The sequence below is a fragment of the Hemiscyllium ocellatum genome, chromosome 9 (assembly GCF_020745735.1).
Source record: "Hemiscyllium ocellatum isolate sHemOce1 chromosome 9, sHemOce1.pat.X.cur, whole genome shotgun sequence".
In the NCBI taxonomy this organism is placed as follows: Eukaryota; Metazoa; Chordata; class Chondrichthyes; order Orectolobiformes; family Hemiscylliidae; genus Hemiscyllium; species Hemiscyllium ocellatum.
In genome coordinates, this window is record NC_083409.1 from 24,018,868 (window position 1) to 24,039,051 (window position 20,184).

A 20,184-nucleotide genomic window follows, 5' to 3' on the forward strand; every position below is an offset into this window, starting at 1 on the left:
AGGGAGATAGAGTAAGACAGAGAGAGAAAGAGAGAGAGGGAGAGGGTCAGTTGGAGAGAGAGAGAGTGAAGGACAGGGTGTGAATGAGAGCGAGAGGTAGAGTGAGTCTGAGGAAATGTAAGATAAGCAAAGGTAGAGAGAGAGGGAGAGAGAGTTAGAGGAAGGTAGAGATGGTGGGTTTGAATAATAGAGAGAGAGAGAGAGAGAGAAACAGAGAGAGAGAGTGAGATACAGTATGAAACAGTGTGACTGAGGGAGAGGAGAGAGAGAGAGAGAGAGAGAAAGAGAATCTGGTGAATGAGAGAGAGTGAGACTGGTTCTGGTCACCACATAATGAGAAGGATATGACTGTACTCGAGAGGATGCAGAGATTTCCCAGGATGCTGCCTGGCCTGGAGCGTCTGAGCTATGAGGAAAGATTGGAAAGGATGGGATTGTTTATATTGGAGCAGTGAAGGTTGAGAGGTGACCTAATAAAGAGCTACAAGATTATGAGGGGCAGAGATAGAGTTCACAGGAAGGCAATTTTTCCATAAGTAGAGGAATCAATACCCAGGGGCAGAGATTGAAGATAACACAGACATACAAAGATAGAAACAGGGAGCAGGAGTAATGTTCTGGTTAGGGTACGGGTTAGGTTATGGGTTAAGGTTTGGGTTTGGGTTAGGGTATGGGTTAGGTTTAGGGTTAGGGTTCAGGTTGGGGTTCGGCTTAGGGTTTGGGTTTGGGTGAGGGTTAGGGTTAGGGTTGGGGTTTGAGTTAGGGTTAGGGTTAGCGTTCAGTTTCGGGTTCAGGTTAGGGTTGGGGTTGGGTTTGGAGTTTGGGTTTGGGTTTGGGTTAGGGTTAGGGTTAGGGTTAGTGTTCGGGTTAGGGTTCGGGTTTGGGTTTGTGTTTGGTGCTGTGAGGCTGCTCTGTCATTCAATATGATCCTGGCTGATCCTCTCCCTCAATGCCAAGGTGGGATTAGTGTTGATGACTTGTACAAGTTGTTAAATGTTGTTCATGTCATTGAGCTTCTGATTGAGAGATAGAGAGACAAAAGACAGCGAGAGAGGGAGAGAGTGAGAGAGAGAGAGAGAGAGAGAGAGAACAAGTGCACATTGTGAGATTGATTGAGGGTGAGGCATTTAGTTGCTGCCCCAGGACTCAGTGTTCCAATGTGTCTGCTATAGAGATCAGTTAGAGAGTGACTGGAGGGAGAGAGACAAAGACAGAGTGAGACAATGAGAGATTGAGGGGACGAGTGAGGAAACAGGTAGAAAGATAAGTGATGGAGAGGAATGGATGATCAGAGAGAGAGAGAGAGAAAGACAGACCAACCAACACAGAAGGAAAGGGAGATCAAAAGAAAAAGAGGGAGTAAGTCAATGAACAACATGATTATATTCAAGAGAAAGGTGAAAAAGAGATAGAAGGGAAAAGGGTGGGAAGAACTAGGGAAGGATGAGAGAGAGAGAGTAAAAACAGGAAGTGTGAGGGACTGATGTGTCTCTCTGCCTGATACCATTTGCATACTGAGGAACACCCAGTCAGACTCTCACAGGCTGCAGCTTTATAAAGCAGAGCCCAGTGAAGGGAGAGTTTATCAGGAACCAGGCACAGGGACAGGAGCACACACCATGATTTCACACATCCAGCTGATCTGGCCCCTGGCATTCTGTGTCGCAGGTACAAATCTCTCTCCTTCCACCTTGAATCTTTCGCTGCTCTCCATTTCACTCCAATTCCACTGACTTGTGATTGAAGGGAAAATGTTGAAACCAGAGGAATGCTCAGTGTCTCCAACAATCTCTCATTTGACCGGCTCTTCCTGTGACAGTTCTGACTTCACTGTGTTTCTCTCTGACCCCTCAGGTATCAGTGGGGACATCATGACCCAGTCTCCCCCGGTGCTGTCAGTGGAACTGGGCCAGACTGCAAGCATCACCTGTAAATCCAGTCAGAGTGCCAGTGGTGATGTTGAATGGTTCCAGCAGCGGGAAGGACAGAAACCCTCTCTCCTGATCTACAATGCTGCAACTCGATTCACAGGAGTCTCCAGCAGATTCACAGGGACACAAGTGTCCAGCACACATTTCACCCTGACAATCAGCAACGTTCAGAATGAGGATGTCGCTGATTATTACTGTCAGCAAAGTGAGAGCTGGCCTTGGCACAGTGATACAGAGCCGTACAAAAACCTCGATACACCTCCTATACTGACACGTCCCACTGCTAGACATAATATATAATAATGGACACACAGTCCAACCTCCTGTACTGACACCTCCTACAATTATACATATTTAATATATAATAGAGAACACACACACATACACCTCCTATATTGACAAGTCCACAGTTATAGATAAATGAAACTGAACAAATTACCCCATGCTGGGATTGTCACTGTCCACGACACACTCCAGTCCCTGTGGTGTCCACCGCTCACTGAAGGCCTTAAGTTTCCCTCTTACACTCCATGGTCACATGTGAAGAGCAACTGTAAGATTTAACATCAACATATAAAGTTCACAAACCTCCCAAACCCAGCTGGACTCAACACAGAGAGAGAGAGAGAGAGAGAGAGAGTGTGTGTGTGTGTGTGAGAAAGAGAGAGAGAAAGAAACAGAATGAGAAAAAAACAGAAAAACAGGAATGACAAAGAGGCGAGAGTAAGTGAGAGACAGAGAGAGGGAGACAGGGAGATAGTGAGAGTGAGAGTGACGGAGGGAAGCAGAGAGCTGAGGATTTTGTACAGCCTCTGCACTGGGAGCTCTCACTGTGGCTTACGTTTGGTAAAGGAACCAAGCTCAGACTGAGTAAGTAAACCCTTTCAATACAAAACTTTTTAAAACACAAATGCTGATTTGTTGAAGGTGTTAGTGGGGAGCTGCAGTGAATGAAATGGTTGATTGAGGAGCACTGTGTCTACCAGGGTGTCCAGCTGTAGTTCCATTGCCCCCTTTAAGCAACAAGACAGAAGTCAGTCAGTTTTACTCACCGTGTGGAGGAGCTCTGTCCATTTGCAGCCTGTGGTCCCTTTCCTGCAGCATGGAGTGAAATCAGTAAGTAACCTCCTGCCAGTCTCAGTGTGACGGACTCAGGCAGAGCTTGATGTGAGCTCTGGCTCCCTGTCCCAGCCTCTGATCTCACTGACCTCAGTAGCAGCAGCAGCAGCAGCAGCACAGTGAGACACCGAGCTCCCACCTCCACCAGCTTTAACTCTGCTCAATCACACAATCACAGAACTGTTATAGTGCACAAGGAGGCCATTCCACCCATCCTGTCTGGAACAGCTCTCTGAATGAGCAATTCACTGAGTGTCATTCTCCTGCCTTCTCCCTGTCACCCTGCACATTGTTCCTTTTCAAACAACAGTCTCATTCCCTTCGGAATGTTTCAATTGAAGCTGCCTCCACCACACTCTCAGGGAGTGCATTCCACACCTTAACCACTTGCTTCATGAAAATGTTTTTCCTTCTCTCACTTCTGCTTCTTCTATCAATTACTTTCAATCTGTGGCTCTTGCTCTCAATCCTTTAATGAGAGGGAACATTTTCTCCCTGTTTACTCTGTCCAGATCCCTCCTGACGTTGAATTCCTCAAACAAATCTCCTCTCAGCCTTCTCTTCTCCAAGGAAGACAGTCTGAACTTCTCCAATATATTTTCATAACTGACGTTCCTCATCCCTGAGCCTTCCATGGGAATTTTCTTTCACGCCATCCGCAAAATATTCACCTCCTTTGTGAAATATATACCTTTTTTATTCCCTGTAGTCCCATTTGCCTGCATTTGGCTCATTTCCTATCCCTTTTCTCTTCCCATGTACCTGTTCAAATGTCTTTTAAATGTTTTAATCATACTCGCCTCTCTGACTTTCTCTGGCAGTTCATTCAATACCACTGTCTGCCTGAAAGAGGGATACCTCAGGTCGCTTTTGAATCTTTCCTCTTTCACTTTAAACCTCTGCCCACTAGGTTTGCACTAACCTACTGTGGGGAAAAGACTTTAGCTAGTCACCTTATCTATGCCCATTATGATTTTATAAATCTCTAAAATGTCACCCTGTATCCTCTGAGCTTCCAAGGAAAGTAGTCCTGCCTAACCAGCTTCTCCTTATAACTCCAACCCTCCAGTCTCGGTGACATCCTTGTCATCCTTTTTACACTCTTTCCAGTTGAATGCTATCCTTCCAATAGCAGGGTGATTGGAAACGCGGCCTGACCAACATCTTGGGGAGCTGTAATGTCCCAACTCCCATACCCGATGTAGGCAATTGTACCAAATGCTTTCTTCACCACCCTGTCTACACGTGACACCAGTTTCAATCCTCTATGTGCCTCCACCCCTTGGTCTCCCTGTTTGACAACACTCCCCATGGCCCCACAATTAACTGTGTTAGCCCTAGCCTGGTTTTTGTACCAAAATGCAACACCTTGCTATTATCTCAATGCATAATGTAAATGTACTCTCAAATAGCCTTCTTTACTGACCTTGAAACCGTCAATTTTGGTGTCATCTTCAAACTCACAAACTATACTTCCTACATTCTCATTCAATTTGTTTCTATAAATGACGAACAACGATGAACCCAGACGCAATCCTTTCACCACACCGCTTGTCACAGGCTTCCGGTCAGAACAACAACCCTCTACCAACACACTCTGTCTCCAACCATCAAGTCAATTAATTAACTTGCTCTTCCTGGATCACATTTGATCTAACCTTACTAACCAGATGTCCATCCAGGAAATTGTCAAAGGCCTTGCTAAAGTCCATGTAGACAACGTCTACCACTCTGCCCTCAGCTATCTTATTGGTCATGTCCTCAAAAAAATTTGTAAGACACATTTTCCCACTGACAAAGCCATGTGGACTATCCCTAATCAATCCTTGTCTTTCCAAATGCATTTAGATCCTGTCTATCAATTTCCCCTCCAACAACTTACCACGATCAGACTCACTGGTCTATAATTCCCTGTGTATTCCTTGCAGACCTTATTAAATAACAGCTCAACATTAGCCACACCCCAGTCTTCCAGCACATCACCCGTGGCTGTTGATGATACAAACATCTCCACAAGGGGCATCACTGTCTCTTCCCAAGATTAATACAAAGTACTGGGATGGAGCTGATCAGTTCCTGGGATTTATCTATCTTTATGTGTTTAAAGAACAGATTACCGCACCTCTTCTTCTGGAGTATGGACTCTTCTCAAGACATCAACATTTATTTCCCGAATTTCCTTCACTTCCATGTCCTTCTCAACTGTAAATGCTGAAGCAAAATATTATGTTTGTAACTCATTCATATTCTGTTTTAAAATAAAATATGAAAAATGCTAAGAGTGAAACACTGGAGGTGATCCATGGGATACGATCCATGATCATGACTTTATGCTGGATTGTCCGTTGTCCTTTTCCACTGTCCCCCTAAACCTTATGATACAATGATCACTCTTCCCTAAATGTCCTCTCACTGACACGTGCTCTACTTGGCTTTCCTCATTCCCAAGATCCAGTTGCTGACTCAGTTGATATTCTGACAAATAAAATCCTGTAATGTTTGCACCTCTCTGTAAATTCCTTGCAGGTTTGCTCCTCTACATCCTTCCCACTAGTCAGTGACCTACAGACTGCACTGAACAACCTGATTGCACCTTTTTGTTCCTTATCTCAAACCAAATCGATTCTGTACTTGACACCTTTGAGACACCTTCTTTCTCCAGCTCTGCACCGATCTCCATAGACAATCCCACACCTCTCACCCTTTCCCCACTTTCTTGTCTTTCATGAACCCCTTGCATCCAGGAATATTTAACACCCAGTCCTCTCCTCATTTGAACCTCATCTGTTAGAGCAACAACATCAGGTTTCCACTTGATAATCTGTGTCTGTAACTCCCCAGTCTTATTCCCACACTCCGTGCAGTCCCATGCATGCACAGCCAGCCAGATTTAGAATTTATTGCTGGCTCTCTCTCACTCTGACCCTGACTAGGAAGTTACTACTCCTTACTCTGATGCGAACAATTTTTTTCCAGGGTTCTGCGTTCCTTGGTGTTCCTTCCTGATATTACGGCCTGGTTCCCACGGCCCTTCAATATTAATTTAAACCCTCTCCAACAGCACCAGCAAATCACCCCACGAGGAGCTCAATTCCTGCTATGTTCAGGAGCAACCCATCCTCTCCATAGAGGTTGCATCTCCCACCAAGTCATTCCCAAAGTCCCAAGAATCTAAAGCCCTCCCTCCTGGGCCACCTTTCCAGCCCCACATACACCTGTCTTATCCTCCTGTTCCTATCCTCACTTGCATTGGTCATGGGAGTAATCCAAAGATTCCTGTTTTTGAGTTCCTGTTCCGAATTTCCTCCCAAACTCCCTTAATTCTGACTGCAGGACCACATCCCTTTTCTCCCTCTGTCACTGGGACCGATGTGGACCATGACTGCTGCCTGTTCCCCCTCTCCCCTCAGGATGCTCTGCAGCCACTCAGTGACTTCCTTGACCCTGGCACCAGGGAGACAACACACCATCCTGGATTCCCATCTGCAGCTGCAGAAACACCTATCGATTGCCCTCACTCTCGAATCTCCTCCCACTATCGCTCTTCCAGTCTTCCTTTTGCCCCCCTGAGCAGCTGCCCCCCACCTTGGTGCCAGGGAGTTGGCTTTGGCTGCATTCCCCAGATGAACCATCATTCTCATCAGGATTCCAAACTAAATCCTGGTTGGAGAGTGGGATACACTCAGGGGATTCCTGTACTAGCTGCCTGATCCTTTTGGACTGTCTGCTGCTCCCCCATTCCCTCTCTCCCTGCATACTCTGAAGCTGCAGAGTGACCACATCTAGAAACGTGCTCTCCACAGAGCTCTCAACCTCACGGACTCTCCGCACTGACACCAGCTGCTGCTCAAGCTCCGAAAACAGAGCTCCAATTGCTGTCACTGACCACACATCCTGCTCTCATGGTATTCCACGAGCTCGGATAAAATTCTGAAGTTCCCACAAGGAATAGGATGCACACTTTCTCCACTCTTTGGTTGTCTCTTGGCAAAGTTCTGATGACAAACAGCTCCAGCACGGCTCACAATCCAGTGCCTACAGTGTTCTGGGGTTTTGCAGAGTCTCTTCAGCAGACATCAAAAAGGGCCATTCGCTCCATCAAGTCTGCTGTGCTGTTTGGTCATGTGTTTCTCAAGACCATTCTCCGGCCTCTTCCCATTATGCTTGATCGCCTTTCCAATCAGGAATCTATCAATGTCTGTCCTAAATACACTCAATGACTTCACCTCCACAGCAATGAGTTCCACAGATTAACCACCCTCTGGCAGAAGAAATTCCCCTCATCACAGTCCTAATGGGTTATCCCTTACCACGGTGGCTGTGCCCTCTGGTCCGAGTTTCTCTTACTAGTGAAAATATCTTCTCCCCACCCACTCTATCCAGGCCTCTCAGTATTCTGTAAGTGTCAATGTGATCTCCCCATGTCCTTCTGAACTCCATCAATTACACATCCAGAGTTCTCAACCGCTCCTCATCAGACCAGGCTGTCACCCCCAGGGTCATTCTTATAAACCTCCTCTGGATCTCCTCTAATACAAGCACATCCCTCCTTAGATACAGGTCCCAAAACTGTTCACAATATTCCAAATGCAGTCTGGCCAGAGTCTCATACAGCTTCAGCAGGACATACCTGCTCGTATATTCTAACTCAGTTGAAATGAATGCTCACATTGCATTTGTCTTCCTAATTGCCAACTGAACCTACATATTAACCTTAAGACAAACCTGAACGAGGCCTCCTAAGCCACTTTGTGTTTCAGGATTCCAAATTTCCCCATTTAGGAAACAGTTTGAGCCTCTATTCTTCCAACCAAGCTGCATAACCTCACACATTCCCATATTGTATTCAATCTGCCACTCCTTTGCCCAATCTCTGAGCCTTTCCAAGTCCTTCTGCAGCCTCCCTGCTTCCTCAACTCTCCCTGTGCCCCCCCCTCATCTTTGTGTTATCAGCAAATTTAAGAACAATGCCCTCAGTTCCTTTTCCCAGATTGTTAATATATAATTAATTGTTACATGAATAGCTGAGGTCCCAACACTGCCCCATGCTGAACTGCACTAGGCACCAGTTGCTATTCTGCAAAAGATCCATTTATTTCCACTCTCGATCCGTGTCAGGACCGGGCCCCAACCCCCATAGGCTCTTATGTTATTTAGCAGCCTCCTGTGTGGCAACTTGTCAAAGGCCTTCTGGAAATCCAAATAGATCATGTCCATTGGCTCTCCTTTGTCTAACTTGCTCATTTACTCCTCTTATTACATAGTATTCCAGCTTCTCCCTCTCAAACTGCAGGGTGAATTCTATCATATCGTTGTCACTACCCCCTCAGGGTTCACTCACCTTCAGCTCCCCAATCAGAGCTACCTCATTACACATTAACAAATCCAGAATTACCTGTTTCTTAGTGGCTCTACCACAAACTGCTCCAAAAAAAGCCTCTCGTAGACATTCCATGAATTCCTTTCCTTGAGATCCATTCCCAACCTGCATATTGCAGTCCCCATGATTATTGTTATAATCCCTTTCTTACATGCCTCTTCGATCTCCTGATTTATTTTCTGACCCACATCCTGACTACTGCACGGAGGCTGGTACATCACTCCCATCAGGGGCTTTGTTCCTTTGTGGTTTCTTAAGTTCACACACACAGATTCTATGCATTCCCACTCAATATTTCTTCTTGCTGTCGATGTAAATTCAGTTCTTCCTGACAGTATAAACTTTCTCCTCCCACGCCCCACCCCCACACCCCTCACACATCTACCTATCATTAGAAACATGGAAACATAGAAAATAGCTGCAGGAACAGGCTATTCAGCCCTTCGAGCCTGCACCACCGTTCAATATGATCATGGCTGATTATGCAATCTCAGTTTCCCATTCCCACTTTCCCCCAATACCCATAAATCCCTTCATCCTCAAGGACCATGTCCCTCTTGATATATATCTAACAAACTGGCCCCACCAGCTTTCTGTGGTAGAGAATTCCACAGGTTCACAACATCTGAATAACTTAACCTTTAATCTTAGACAGTGACCCCTGGTCCTGAACTTTCCTAATGTTGGGAACATTCTTCCAGCATCGACCCTGTCAAATCCCATTAGGAATTTATATGTTTCTGTGAGATTCCTCTCATTCTTCTAAATCCCAGTGAGTACAAGCCCAGTCGATCCAGTCTTTCCTCATATGTCAGTCCTGCCATCCCGGGAATCAGTCTGGTGAACCTTCGCTGGATTCCCTCAATAGCAAGAATGTCCTTCCTCAGACTAGGAGACCAAACCTTCACACAATACTCAAGGTGAGGCCTCATCAAGGCCCTGTATAAATCTACAAGACATCCTTACTCCAATACACTGTGAAGGCCAACATGCCATTAGCTTTCCTCACTGCCTGCTGCACCTGCATGCCCCCTTTCAATGACACCCAGCTCTCACTGCACCTCACCTTTTCCTAAACGTCCACCATTCATTCATAATCTGTTTACCACGAAAGTGGATCATCCCACATTTATCCACATTATGTTGCACTTGCCAAGTATATGCCCACTCAGCCAGCCTGTCCAAGTCACCCTGCAGCCTCTTAGCATCCTCCTCACAACATACATTGCCACCCAGCTTCATGTCATCTGCAAGTTTGTAGGGATTGCATTCAATTCCTTTGTCCATATCATTTATGTATGTTGTGAACAGCTGCGGTCCCAGCACTGAACCCTGTGGTACCCCACTCATCACTGCCTGCCACTCTGAAAGGGACCCATTTATTCCAACTCTCTGCTTTCTATCTGGAAACGAGCTCTCTCTCCATGTCAATACATTACATCGAATACCGTGGGGTTTAATGTAAGTCACTAATCTCTTGTTTGGGACCTTGTCAAAAGCCTTTTGAAAGTCCAAATACACACTGTCCACTGAGTTCCGAGGTAGGGTCACTCAATTAAAAACACTAACTTCAATTGCTGTCCACAGATGCTGCCAGACCTGCTGAACTTTTTCATCAATTTTTGTTTTCCTTGTCCACTGATTCAGCCTTGTCCACTCTCTACTGATCACACCCTCAAAAACTTCCAGGAGATGTGTCAGCCCTAATTTCCCTTTTGTAAATCCATGCTGACTTGGACCGTTCCTGCCACTGCTTTCCAAATGCTCAGTTATTGTATCTTTAATAACTAACTCCAGCATTTTCCTCATGTGTAATTCCTCATTTTCACTCTCGTTCCTGTTATTAAAAAGTGGGGTTATATTAGACACTGTCTAGTCCATTGGAACTCTGTCAGAGTTTACAGAATGCTGGAAAATGATCACCAATGTGTCCACTATTTCTAGACTCACTTTCTTAAGGACTCTGGGATGCAGATTATCAGGCCCTGGGGACTTATCAAGTCTTGACAGCATCAGCTTCTCCAAGACCATTTCCTGACTAACAAGGATTACCTTCAGTTCCTCCTTCACATTTGACCGTCTATCCCCTTGCATTTCCTTTCAATAAGATGTGTATCCTTGGATATTTAGTTCCCAGCCCTGATCCCCTTGCAGCCACGTCCCTGCGCTACAGGCTCATTTACCTTGTTTCATATACTCAATGCATCGAAGTACAACACCTGCAGTGGTGCATTGACTATCTCCTTCTCATACTTATCTCCTTTAGAATTCATAGAATCCCTACAGTGTGGAGGCAGGCCATTCAGCCCAGACTGACCCTCCAAAAAACATCCCACCACCCTATAATTCCCATGGATAATCCTCCTAACCTACACATCTTTGTGACAATGGGAGGAAACCCAAGTCGACACTGGGAGAATGTGTAAACTCCACACAGACAGTCAGTTGGAATTGAGTCTGTGTCTGCGGAGCTGTGAGACAGCAGTGCTAACCACTGATCCACCATTCCACCCTGCGGGGCCGCAAGTTCCCTTCCTCATCCTTTCCATACTCTCGATCCTATTACTTGATCCGGGTGCTTTAATAAAGTGTCCTGAGCCCTACCTTCTTTAATTAGTTTAAATTCCTTGAAACTTGATTTATCTTGGTTTGTGTGGTACCACTTTGTCGACCATATTCCGAATGGGTCATGCACTCAGAGACAAAGCCTTTAAGCTTGTTCTATAGTGAGCTTCCCTGCACTTTTAAGTTTTGTCAGTACAATATGACATTCACAACGCTCTGTCCCTTTCCTTTTATTTCCTGGTAACAATGAATCCCATCACTAACCAGCAATCCTCCCTTCTCCTTTAACTTTCATTTTTCTCATTTTCCATCCAACTGTTCCAGTTACTTTCTCTTTGAATGGTATTCAGGCTGATATTTATCCCTGAACAAACATCACTCAAAATGTTCCTTGGTTCATTGTTGCTTGTGGGATCTTGCTGTGTATAAACTGGCTTCCACATTTCCTACATTACAACAGTGGCCATATTTCAAACAAGTCCCGCACTGTCTGCAAATGTCTTGGGGACAGCATGAATCTTTCTTTTCATTGGATGAACTGGGAGTCTTTCAGATGTGAAAGATGCCGTTCCAATGTTGCACAGTCCTCCTCCTGAACTACAGTTCCTGCTTTGTCCCTCTCTTTTGTGAAAACAGACCGGAAGTTTTCATGAGGAACCATTGCTCCATCTTCCACCCCCACACACAAGTTCCCTTCCTGCTCTCGAATGGGCCTCATACATTCCTTCATTCTCTTGTTCTTTCTGTGATTATCAACATCACTGGGATTTCCTTGATGACATTTGATACATTTCATCCTGTCAGCTCTTTGCTTTCCTCAGGTCCTAGTAAATCTCACCCCTGCATTTTGTCTTTCAGCTTACTTTGACCCAATCCCTGACCTGTTTAGTAAAATGGTTTATTCCCAAATAAAAACTTTTACACTTGCTCCGTGGTTCTCCATTTCCATCCCTACTCTCAATCTCACTGAGTTCTGATCACTGTCACTGATATGCTCCCCCATTGATAGCCCTTCCAGCTGCCCACATTCATTCCATAAATGATGGTCCAAAACAGTCCCTTCTCTTTCACCTTCACTTTCTCAGCGGCGATTAGGGATGGGCAATAAATGCTTGCCCTGCCAGTGACTCACATCCCAAGAAACAATTTTAAAAGGCCCTGTACTTTTATGGGGTTTCTTAGGTATTGAATACAAATGTTCAAATGGATTGTTTTGCCAGTGAATATTCAGAGTTGAAATCCCTTTAAATGGCAGGGATTAAAATTGTTTCTTTTGTCTTTCAGGCCGTGATAACTCTCAGCCCAAGCTGACCCTGCTGCCCCCCTCCCCGGAGCAGGTCAATGTTAAGGGCACTGTTACCCTGGTGTGCCTTGCCAATCACTTCTATCCCGATGAGCTGGAGGTGCAGTGGAAGAAGGACGGTGCAGTCATTTCGGACGGGGTTCAGACCAGCAACTACCTGCGAGCTTCGGACAGCACCTACAGTGTCAACAGCCTGCTGACCCTCTCTGGGTCTGACTGGGAGTCCAATGCTCGCTTCTCCTGTGCCCTCACCCACATGACCCTCCCTTCTCCCCTCAGCAAGAGCATCAGGAGATCAGAATGTGTGTAAATGTTGGAGACAGTCCACAACTTTAAATAGGACAGGGCTGAGCTGGCAGGACAAAGGTTATTGTCAGCACTGAATTTCAATTCTCTTCCTTCTTGAGAATGGTTCAGAGACACTTCTGAGGTTCAAGGGTTAAGGCAGGTCTTTGGGATCATCAAAAACAAGCTTTACTCTGTATCAAACCCCATGCTGAGCCTGTTTTAGGAGTGTTGATTGGGCAGTGAAGACTAGTGATGCCAAGTAAAACCTCTCGAAGATGCGGAAAACTGTCAGCTGTACAAAACAATGTGAACCTCAGAAGTCTCTGCTTCAGTAAACCAGATCTCCTTCCTGCTCAGCTACCAGTTCCAATTTAAGCTTCTGTCACTGGTTAAAGGGACAGGATTCTTATGTTATTGAGAAAACCTCCACAAGTGTTTTCCTTAAGCTCCATTGTGGCTGTGAATTTGTGCAGCTTCCTCTGTCTGGGCTGTTATTTGCTGACTGTTTTCTGTCAATGTCAACCTGGAAAAGGGAATAAAGATGAAAAAGAGTCAGTCTCTGTCTCGTGTGTGCTTTGGAAATGGCCAGAGCTGAAACCTCAGGGAAAGGTGTGTGAAGTGTTAACCTCCAACTTCAAGGCCTGGAACAAGAGGGGAAGATTGGAGGGGGTAATGAGGTCCCTGGAACAGGAGGGCAATTCTACAACTGTGTCCAGAAGGGTTTCTTTCAGAAAGAATGCAGGGCCCCAACGAATTCTTTCCCAATAAATGGAGAAAAGAAGAAAGGCAGGAAGGGACACTGGGGAACACAATAATCTGATGGAAATTCCCTCACCCATCCCTTAGGCACAATAAGATCCCAGGCCAAATAATTCAACTCAACTGTTTGTGAGCCAGTGCCATTGGGAACCCTGTATTTATGAATATGACCAGCAGGCTCTTGTTACTCAGAATAACAATTCTACAGGGTTTGAGAAATACATATTCCATAAATTAGACCTGGGTTTTCTTTCCTCTTCAAATGAGATGGAATTGCCCCGTGTGTCCCTGGGGTCAGATTGAGAATGTTCAATCCAGGGGCATCTGGGAGTAACGGCTGGGGAGGACCATCATTTATAAACCTTCTGCTGTCATATTCTGTAGCCCCTGGGCCAGCTCAGTGAGGATCACCCAGGGCTCAGGGTGGATTCCAGAGCAGCTCATTGTCCTGACTGTTGTGTTCCTCAGTCTACACGTGGCTCCAGCAATCTCACTCCATGGCTCTCGTATCAGTGGGAACCATGGGGCTGAAATCTTATCCAAACAGACCCTCACACAGCGGGGAGGCTGCTGGGGGCTCAGAAACCCCTTGGATTCAGTCCCAGATTCCACTGCGGCTCTTTCATCAAACACAGCATTAGCACACTGACACCACATTCAGAGGGCAATCCTGAGATGGGGCAAGTTTGGTTCTTGATTCCAATGTGAGGAAATGGGGGCTGGGTGTGAAATGTCTAGTCTGAAACTGGTGGGGGTACTTTATAATGAATAATAGAAACTGTTGTTAGAATAAAGTCAGGTGTTGATGGGAGTGAGGAATTTCTCAGTGATCTGTCTCCAGAATCCACAGCTGGTACACATCCTTCTGTCAGACAGAGAAACTTCTCCTTGACATCCTATATTTCTCTATCTTTCCCAGAAAAGGTGAAATATTCTCAGCCTCTCTGGTACAGGACATTTTAAAAAGGGCTGTGGGAAGGGAACTGTTGACTCTCAGTGACAAAGCCAATGGATGGACGTGGAGCTGGCTCTGTGAAATGTTAGGGCACAGAGGATGACACCAGAAGCAATTCAATGTTGTCACTCTCTCCTTTGAGTAAAAAATGAGGTCTGCAGATGCTGGAGATCACAGCTGCAAATGTGTTGCTGGTCAAAGCACAGCAGGTTAGGCAGCATCTCAGGCCTAACCTGCTGTGCTTTGACCAGCAACACATTTGCAGCACTCTCTCCTTTGCAATTGTCAAACTGGTAATAATTGGTTTTCCCTCACAATTTGCTCTCTTGTATTCGATCCACGTGCCTTTCTTGCTTTGCTTCTTTTGACTTCAGTCTGTGGGTAAGTTCCATCAAAGCCCAATCTTCTCACACTCAACCTGGCCCCTGAAGAGATTAGAGACAAGAAAAACTGCAAATGCTAGAATCCAAGGTTGACAAGCAGGAGGCTGGGAGAACACAGCAAACCAGGCAGCATCAGGAGTGCAGATGTCGACGTTTTGGATGTAACCTTTCTTCAGGAAGTAGGGTGGGTGGGTGTTGGGGGAGCTGCAGATAAAGGGAGTGGCGGGGCAGGGTGGTTAGATGGGGATAGGTGGAGACAGGTAGAGATAGGTGGAGATAGGTGGATTCATCTCTCCCATTGACCAATCAGGTCATGCTCTCTATCTTTCTCAACCTATCCCCACCTCACCACCTCACTCCAACCCACCCCTTTATCTGCAAGTCCCCTCACACCTATCCCCCCTTCCTGAAGAAGAGTTACGCCTAAAATGTCGGCCCCTGAAGAGATTAGACGAGGTTATTTCACTGAATCAAATCATCGAGCCCATCAATCCTGAGAACAGATTCCAGCATTGAAGTCATATTTCCTGTTTGCAAATGTAAAGTCTCTCTCAGGCTGAAAGAAGGAAGCCTTCGATTGAGAAATGAGTGAGCTTAACCCATATCCTGAACAACAGCACAACAGAATGGAGTAATATAAATCAGAAACAGTATAAATACAGGGCAGCCTAGATACAGCAGCTCGCACTAGGTGCAGCCAGCACAGAGGGGAATGCTGGGACGTTTGATCAGTGTGGTAGTTTGGCGAACTCAGAGAAGGAGTCTACCTTTGCTTTTCCAACCTGATTTGGAACTGTCATTTCAGCTGCTGGGAGCCTGCACATGCACTTGGTTTGAATGAAACAAAATGATAAACAAGAAAATAGGAAGCTGGGATTTGTTTAGTTTGAGGGGCTGTATAAATAGATTGCTTCAGGACATGTCCATTAGGGAAGTTTAATAAATGGAAATTACTGAAACTTCAAAACAGACCAAAGACAATTACTGCTTTAATGAAGGAATGGATATTTTTCATTTGTAAGTGAGATCAACATTTCTTTATTGCACTGAAATGATTCAGGGTAAATACATCTGTAGTGAATGTATAAAACTACAGGAACTCCCACTCAGGGAGTTTGGAATGAAGGCTGAATTGAAAAAGCAGTGATACATCAGGGAGTGCCGGAGAGACCTGGAGGATTAGTTCCAGAAGGAAGTTATAGGCCTCAAGACTAAACAGTTCAATTCCTCGTGTAGTCAGGGGCAGGAGGGTATGACACACGAGGGAAGCAGATGGGGGTTGGAGAATACAGTGGGACAGGAAAACCCCTCACTCTTCTAAACCCCACTGAGAACAAGGCCAGCCTTTCCAACCTTTCCTCATCACACAGCCCACTCATACCAGGGATCAATCTGGTAAAACTCCTGTGAACCACCTCCAATGCATTTATATTCTTCCTTCAATAAGGAGACCAAAACTACACACAATACAGTATTTGAGATGTGATCACACTAATGTCCAGGAATAACTGAAACATCACAGTCTCACTTTCTGGTCCCAAATCACACCTACTCTTACTTTTACCAGCCTTTTTACTGTCCATCTTTACTTGTCCTGTGCTGTAGGTAGACCCACAATGTCCTGAGGAAGGGAATTCCAGAATTCTGACCCAGTGATGATATTTCCAAGTTAAACTGGTGAATAGCTTAGAGGGAACTTGCTGGGGTGATGTTCCCATTGTATCTTCTGCCCCTGTCCATCTTGATTCTAGTAATCATGGGTTTAGAAGGTGTTCCCTCAGGACTTTTGATGAATTTATTGGAGTGCATCTTGTAAATAGAACACACAGATGTTACTGAGTGTTGGTGTGGAGGGAATGGATGTGTGTGGAAATGGTGCCAATCAAGCGGGCTAAAATTTGATAAACAAAATTTAAATAAGATAAATAAAACAACTTAAAATGGAAAAAAATAAAATGCTGCTGCTTTTTTGATAAAACATCACTGAACCTCAAAAAGTTAATTCCTCCTTTCCCCACAGAGGCTGCACCTGTTCCGTTTTTCCAACATCGCGCTTCTATTTGAGATTTGCAGTATTTTGTTTTTGTATTTGTGTTGATGCCATTGGTTATAAGAGAAGTATTGGTCAGCACACTGGGGGGGTGGGAGGGGGTGGGGCGGGGGAGGGGTGGAGGGGTGGGTTTTGTCTGAGATGATCAGAAAAGCCTTACATTCACATTAACCTGAGAGGGCAGTGGTTTAACCGATTATCCAGCAGATGGCATCTTTGCCCTTACCAGCCTCTCGTCAGTGCTCCAGTCTCTGGAGTGAGACATGAAAACCTGCAGGTTCAGGTGACGGTGTTACTGAGGCTGTTTATTCTTTCCTGGGATGTGGGTGTCACTGGATTTGTTCTCCATCCCTAACTGCCCTGAAACTGAATGGCTTGCTGGGCCTTTCAAATGGCAGGTAAGGGTCAGCCACATTGCTGGAGTCCTGGCAGAGTCAGACATCTGCCACAGGTCTACAAGAACAAGGCCCTTTGGCCCAATGAGCCAAAGCCAGTCAAAACCACCACCTCACCATTCTAATTCCATGTTCCAGCATTCGGCCTGTAGCCCTGTATACCTTGGCATCACAGTTTCACATCGAAATACGTCAATGTTATGGGAGAGTTTCTGCCCCAACCATCCTTACAGGGAGTGAGCCCCAGACTGTCACCACCCTCCGGGTCAAAATGTGTTTCCTTATGTTCCCTCTTAACATTTGGCCATTTATCTTTAATCTGTGCCTCTCCGGTCATTGATTATAATATAACCCCATGTCACCAAGTCTCCCTTATTGACACATGAACTGTAATGCCTCAGAGAGAGTCGGGCACCGGAGGCTTAGGGTTTCTGACACTCAGCCTGTTTATGTCAGTGAGGATTCTCCCTGTTATATCCTGGCAATGATTTGAGTTTTCCTTGTGAAACCCAGTTGGAAATTTTAATGGCACTGAATTTTCCACACACTCCCACCTCTCTTGATGCTCACCCTTCTCTGGTTAATTCTTCCCATTTCCTTCCCCTCTCTGAGTTAATTCCATTTCAGTAAAATCTGTGATAATTCCATGGAGGATGTGCACGAGAAACTGCCACAGAGAATCTCCCAGCCCTTCAAGATTTGCAGCAAGCCTGGACTGTGCCCTTGTGTACCTTGCCTGAAGGACTCCATGTGATCTGTCAGCCTCCATCCCAGCCTGATAACCATCTCGGACATTGGAAGGAAATGCCCAAGGAGCAGGTTAACATGGTGCAAAAAGCCTTTCAGCTGAAGCTTCAGTGTTTACGCTCAGTGTGCATTATCACTTGCTAATTGCTTTCCTTTTACATGATAATGAGGAAAGAACTCTTGGTGCAGTTTTTTTTAATCATCTCAGGATATTCAAAGCTGTGAGCATAGAGCAGTCACGTTCACGGACAAGATGGTCAGGTCCCACAGGCAGTAAATGAATGACAAAACAAATCTGTTTTGTTGGCACTAGTTGAATATTGAACAGGACACCCGAGGGAATCTCTTCAGAATGGGATCTTGTCGAGCCCCCTGAGGTGGGGGTGGGGATGGTCGGGTGTGGTGGTGGTGGAGACTCAAATGATGGTGCCAGAGACTGTGCAACTTTCAGCAGTGCACCACAGTCTCAGCCTGGATTCTGTGTTCTCATTTCTGAGGTGGCTTTCAATCCGATGACCATTTTGACTATGGGCCAGGAGCATTGCCCATGGAGCCACGGTCAGTAACAATGTAAACTGTGTGGCTCTGAAAGCCTGAGTCTGCATCTCAGCTCGGGAGGATATCAGCTCATTCATCAAATCTGTCTCTGCCCCTCTGCAGGCTGACCAGGCTGCCGGTGCCTTTCCAACACTCCCACATTTCCTCTTGTGTCACAGCTCATTCTGCTGAGGGATAGTTGTGCTCGTGATCGAAAAGTGTGGCGCTGGAAAAGCACAGCAGGTCAGGCAGTTGTGCTCAGGCCGAGGAACATGACCTTGTCCCTCTGTCAGATCCTCTTCGAGACACTCATGGCTCATTACCGCCCTCTGCAGGACAATTAGGGAAGAGCAACAAGCAAGGATAGAGATGGAGACGTGGAACTTCAAATACTGATCTTTGCACTTTTGGGGCATGCTTTGATGGCTGTTTTTTAGATCTTTGCGAACGATGTTTTTTTGCTGATCCCACTGCTAATCCGAAGGACACTCCACCTTGCAGTCTTACAAACCAGATTCACCACCTTGCAGTCTGACAAGCCAGGTTCTCCCATTTCCAGGCTTTGTTTCTGGGCAAGGCTCCAGTCTTTCAAAGAGATGAATTCAAGCTTCACCAGTTTGATCATTTGAATTGTAAGTCATTTATTTTTATTTCTCCTGGGATGGGGTAGGCGTTGAGTGTCGGTTATTTGTTGCTCTTCCCAAACTGTCCTGGAGATGGCGATGGTGAACCATGTAATATCTGGGAAGCAACTGACAGGTCATTCCCACTGGAATCCACAGGAATGACTGCGGGTTTGTTTGCGGCTAATGGAAGGAGTCGTTACCCAAACTCCTCAGCTGCATTGCAAATACTCTATAGTTACTGGAAGGCAGCTGTTTCACTGTGCCCGTACAATACAAAGTTGCACACAACACCAGGCTCCAGCTCAAGAGGTTCATTTTAAATCCCAAGTTTTCGAATTGCTGGTCCTTCGTCAGGTGTCCCCCAGTCCACCATCGGTATCCCCACATTACTGAACAGTACAAATAACTGGGGCTCTGCGAGGATCCAACCGGCTCAATCTGAGAGTACAGCTCTCGAATCAGGATACCATAATGAAAATGCGCTGCATGCTATGATATATCAAAAAGAAATACATTGATGTGACTTTAGATTGTCTTCAGATTGTGCTTTTTTTAATTCTGTGATACATGTAGATTCCTGAAGAAGGACTCATGCCCGAAACATCGATTCTCCTGCTCCCTGGATGCTGCCTGACCTGCTGCGCTTTTCCAGCAACACATTTTCAGCTCTGATCTCCAGCATCTGCAGTCCTCACTTTCTCCTCTTACATGTAGACTATGTCAATATTCAGTATCACAAAGTATGTTTCCTCCAGTAAACACTTTCCAACACACCCTGTCCATTCTGCTTTACTCCTCATTGCCTCTTCTACAATTGTCCCTGTTCCCTCACTCCGTCCCAGTCCCAGAGGAATTGATGGCGGAGTTCATGACCGCGCACTGTGTGAAGGTTGGTGTGAAGTGAGGCCAGTGTGTTGAAGCTTGGGCTCCTGCCTCGGGGAGAAAGTGAGGTCTGCAGATGCTGGAGATCAGAGCTGAAAATGTGTTGCTGGAAAAGCGCAGCAGGTCAGGCAGCATCCAAGGAATAGGAAATTCGACGTTTGGGCATAAGCCCTTCATCAGGAATGAGGTAAGTGTGTCCAGCAGGCTAAGATAAAAGGTAGGGAGGAGGGACTTGGGGGAGGGGCGATGGAGATGTGATAGGTG

At 45.8% G+C, this 20,184-nt stretch overlaps 1 gene segment (V, D, J or C); it reads left to right on the forward strand.

The window, feature by feature from the left end:
- Positions 1-1,600: 1,600 nt before the first annotated feature.
- On the forward strand, positions 1,601-13,068 carry LOC132818639 (immunoglobulin kappa constant-like). The segment is given in 2 exon segments: positions 1,601-1,668; positions 12,280-13,068. Coding segments are annotated over 2 exon segments (378 nt in total).
- Positions 13,069-20,184: the final 7,116 nt, after the last annotated feature.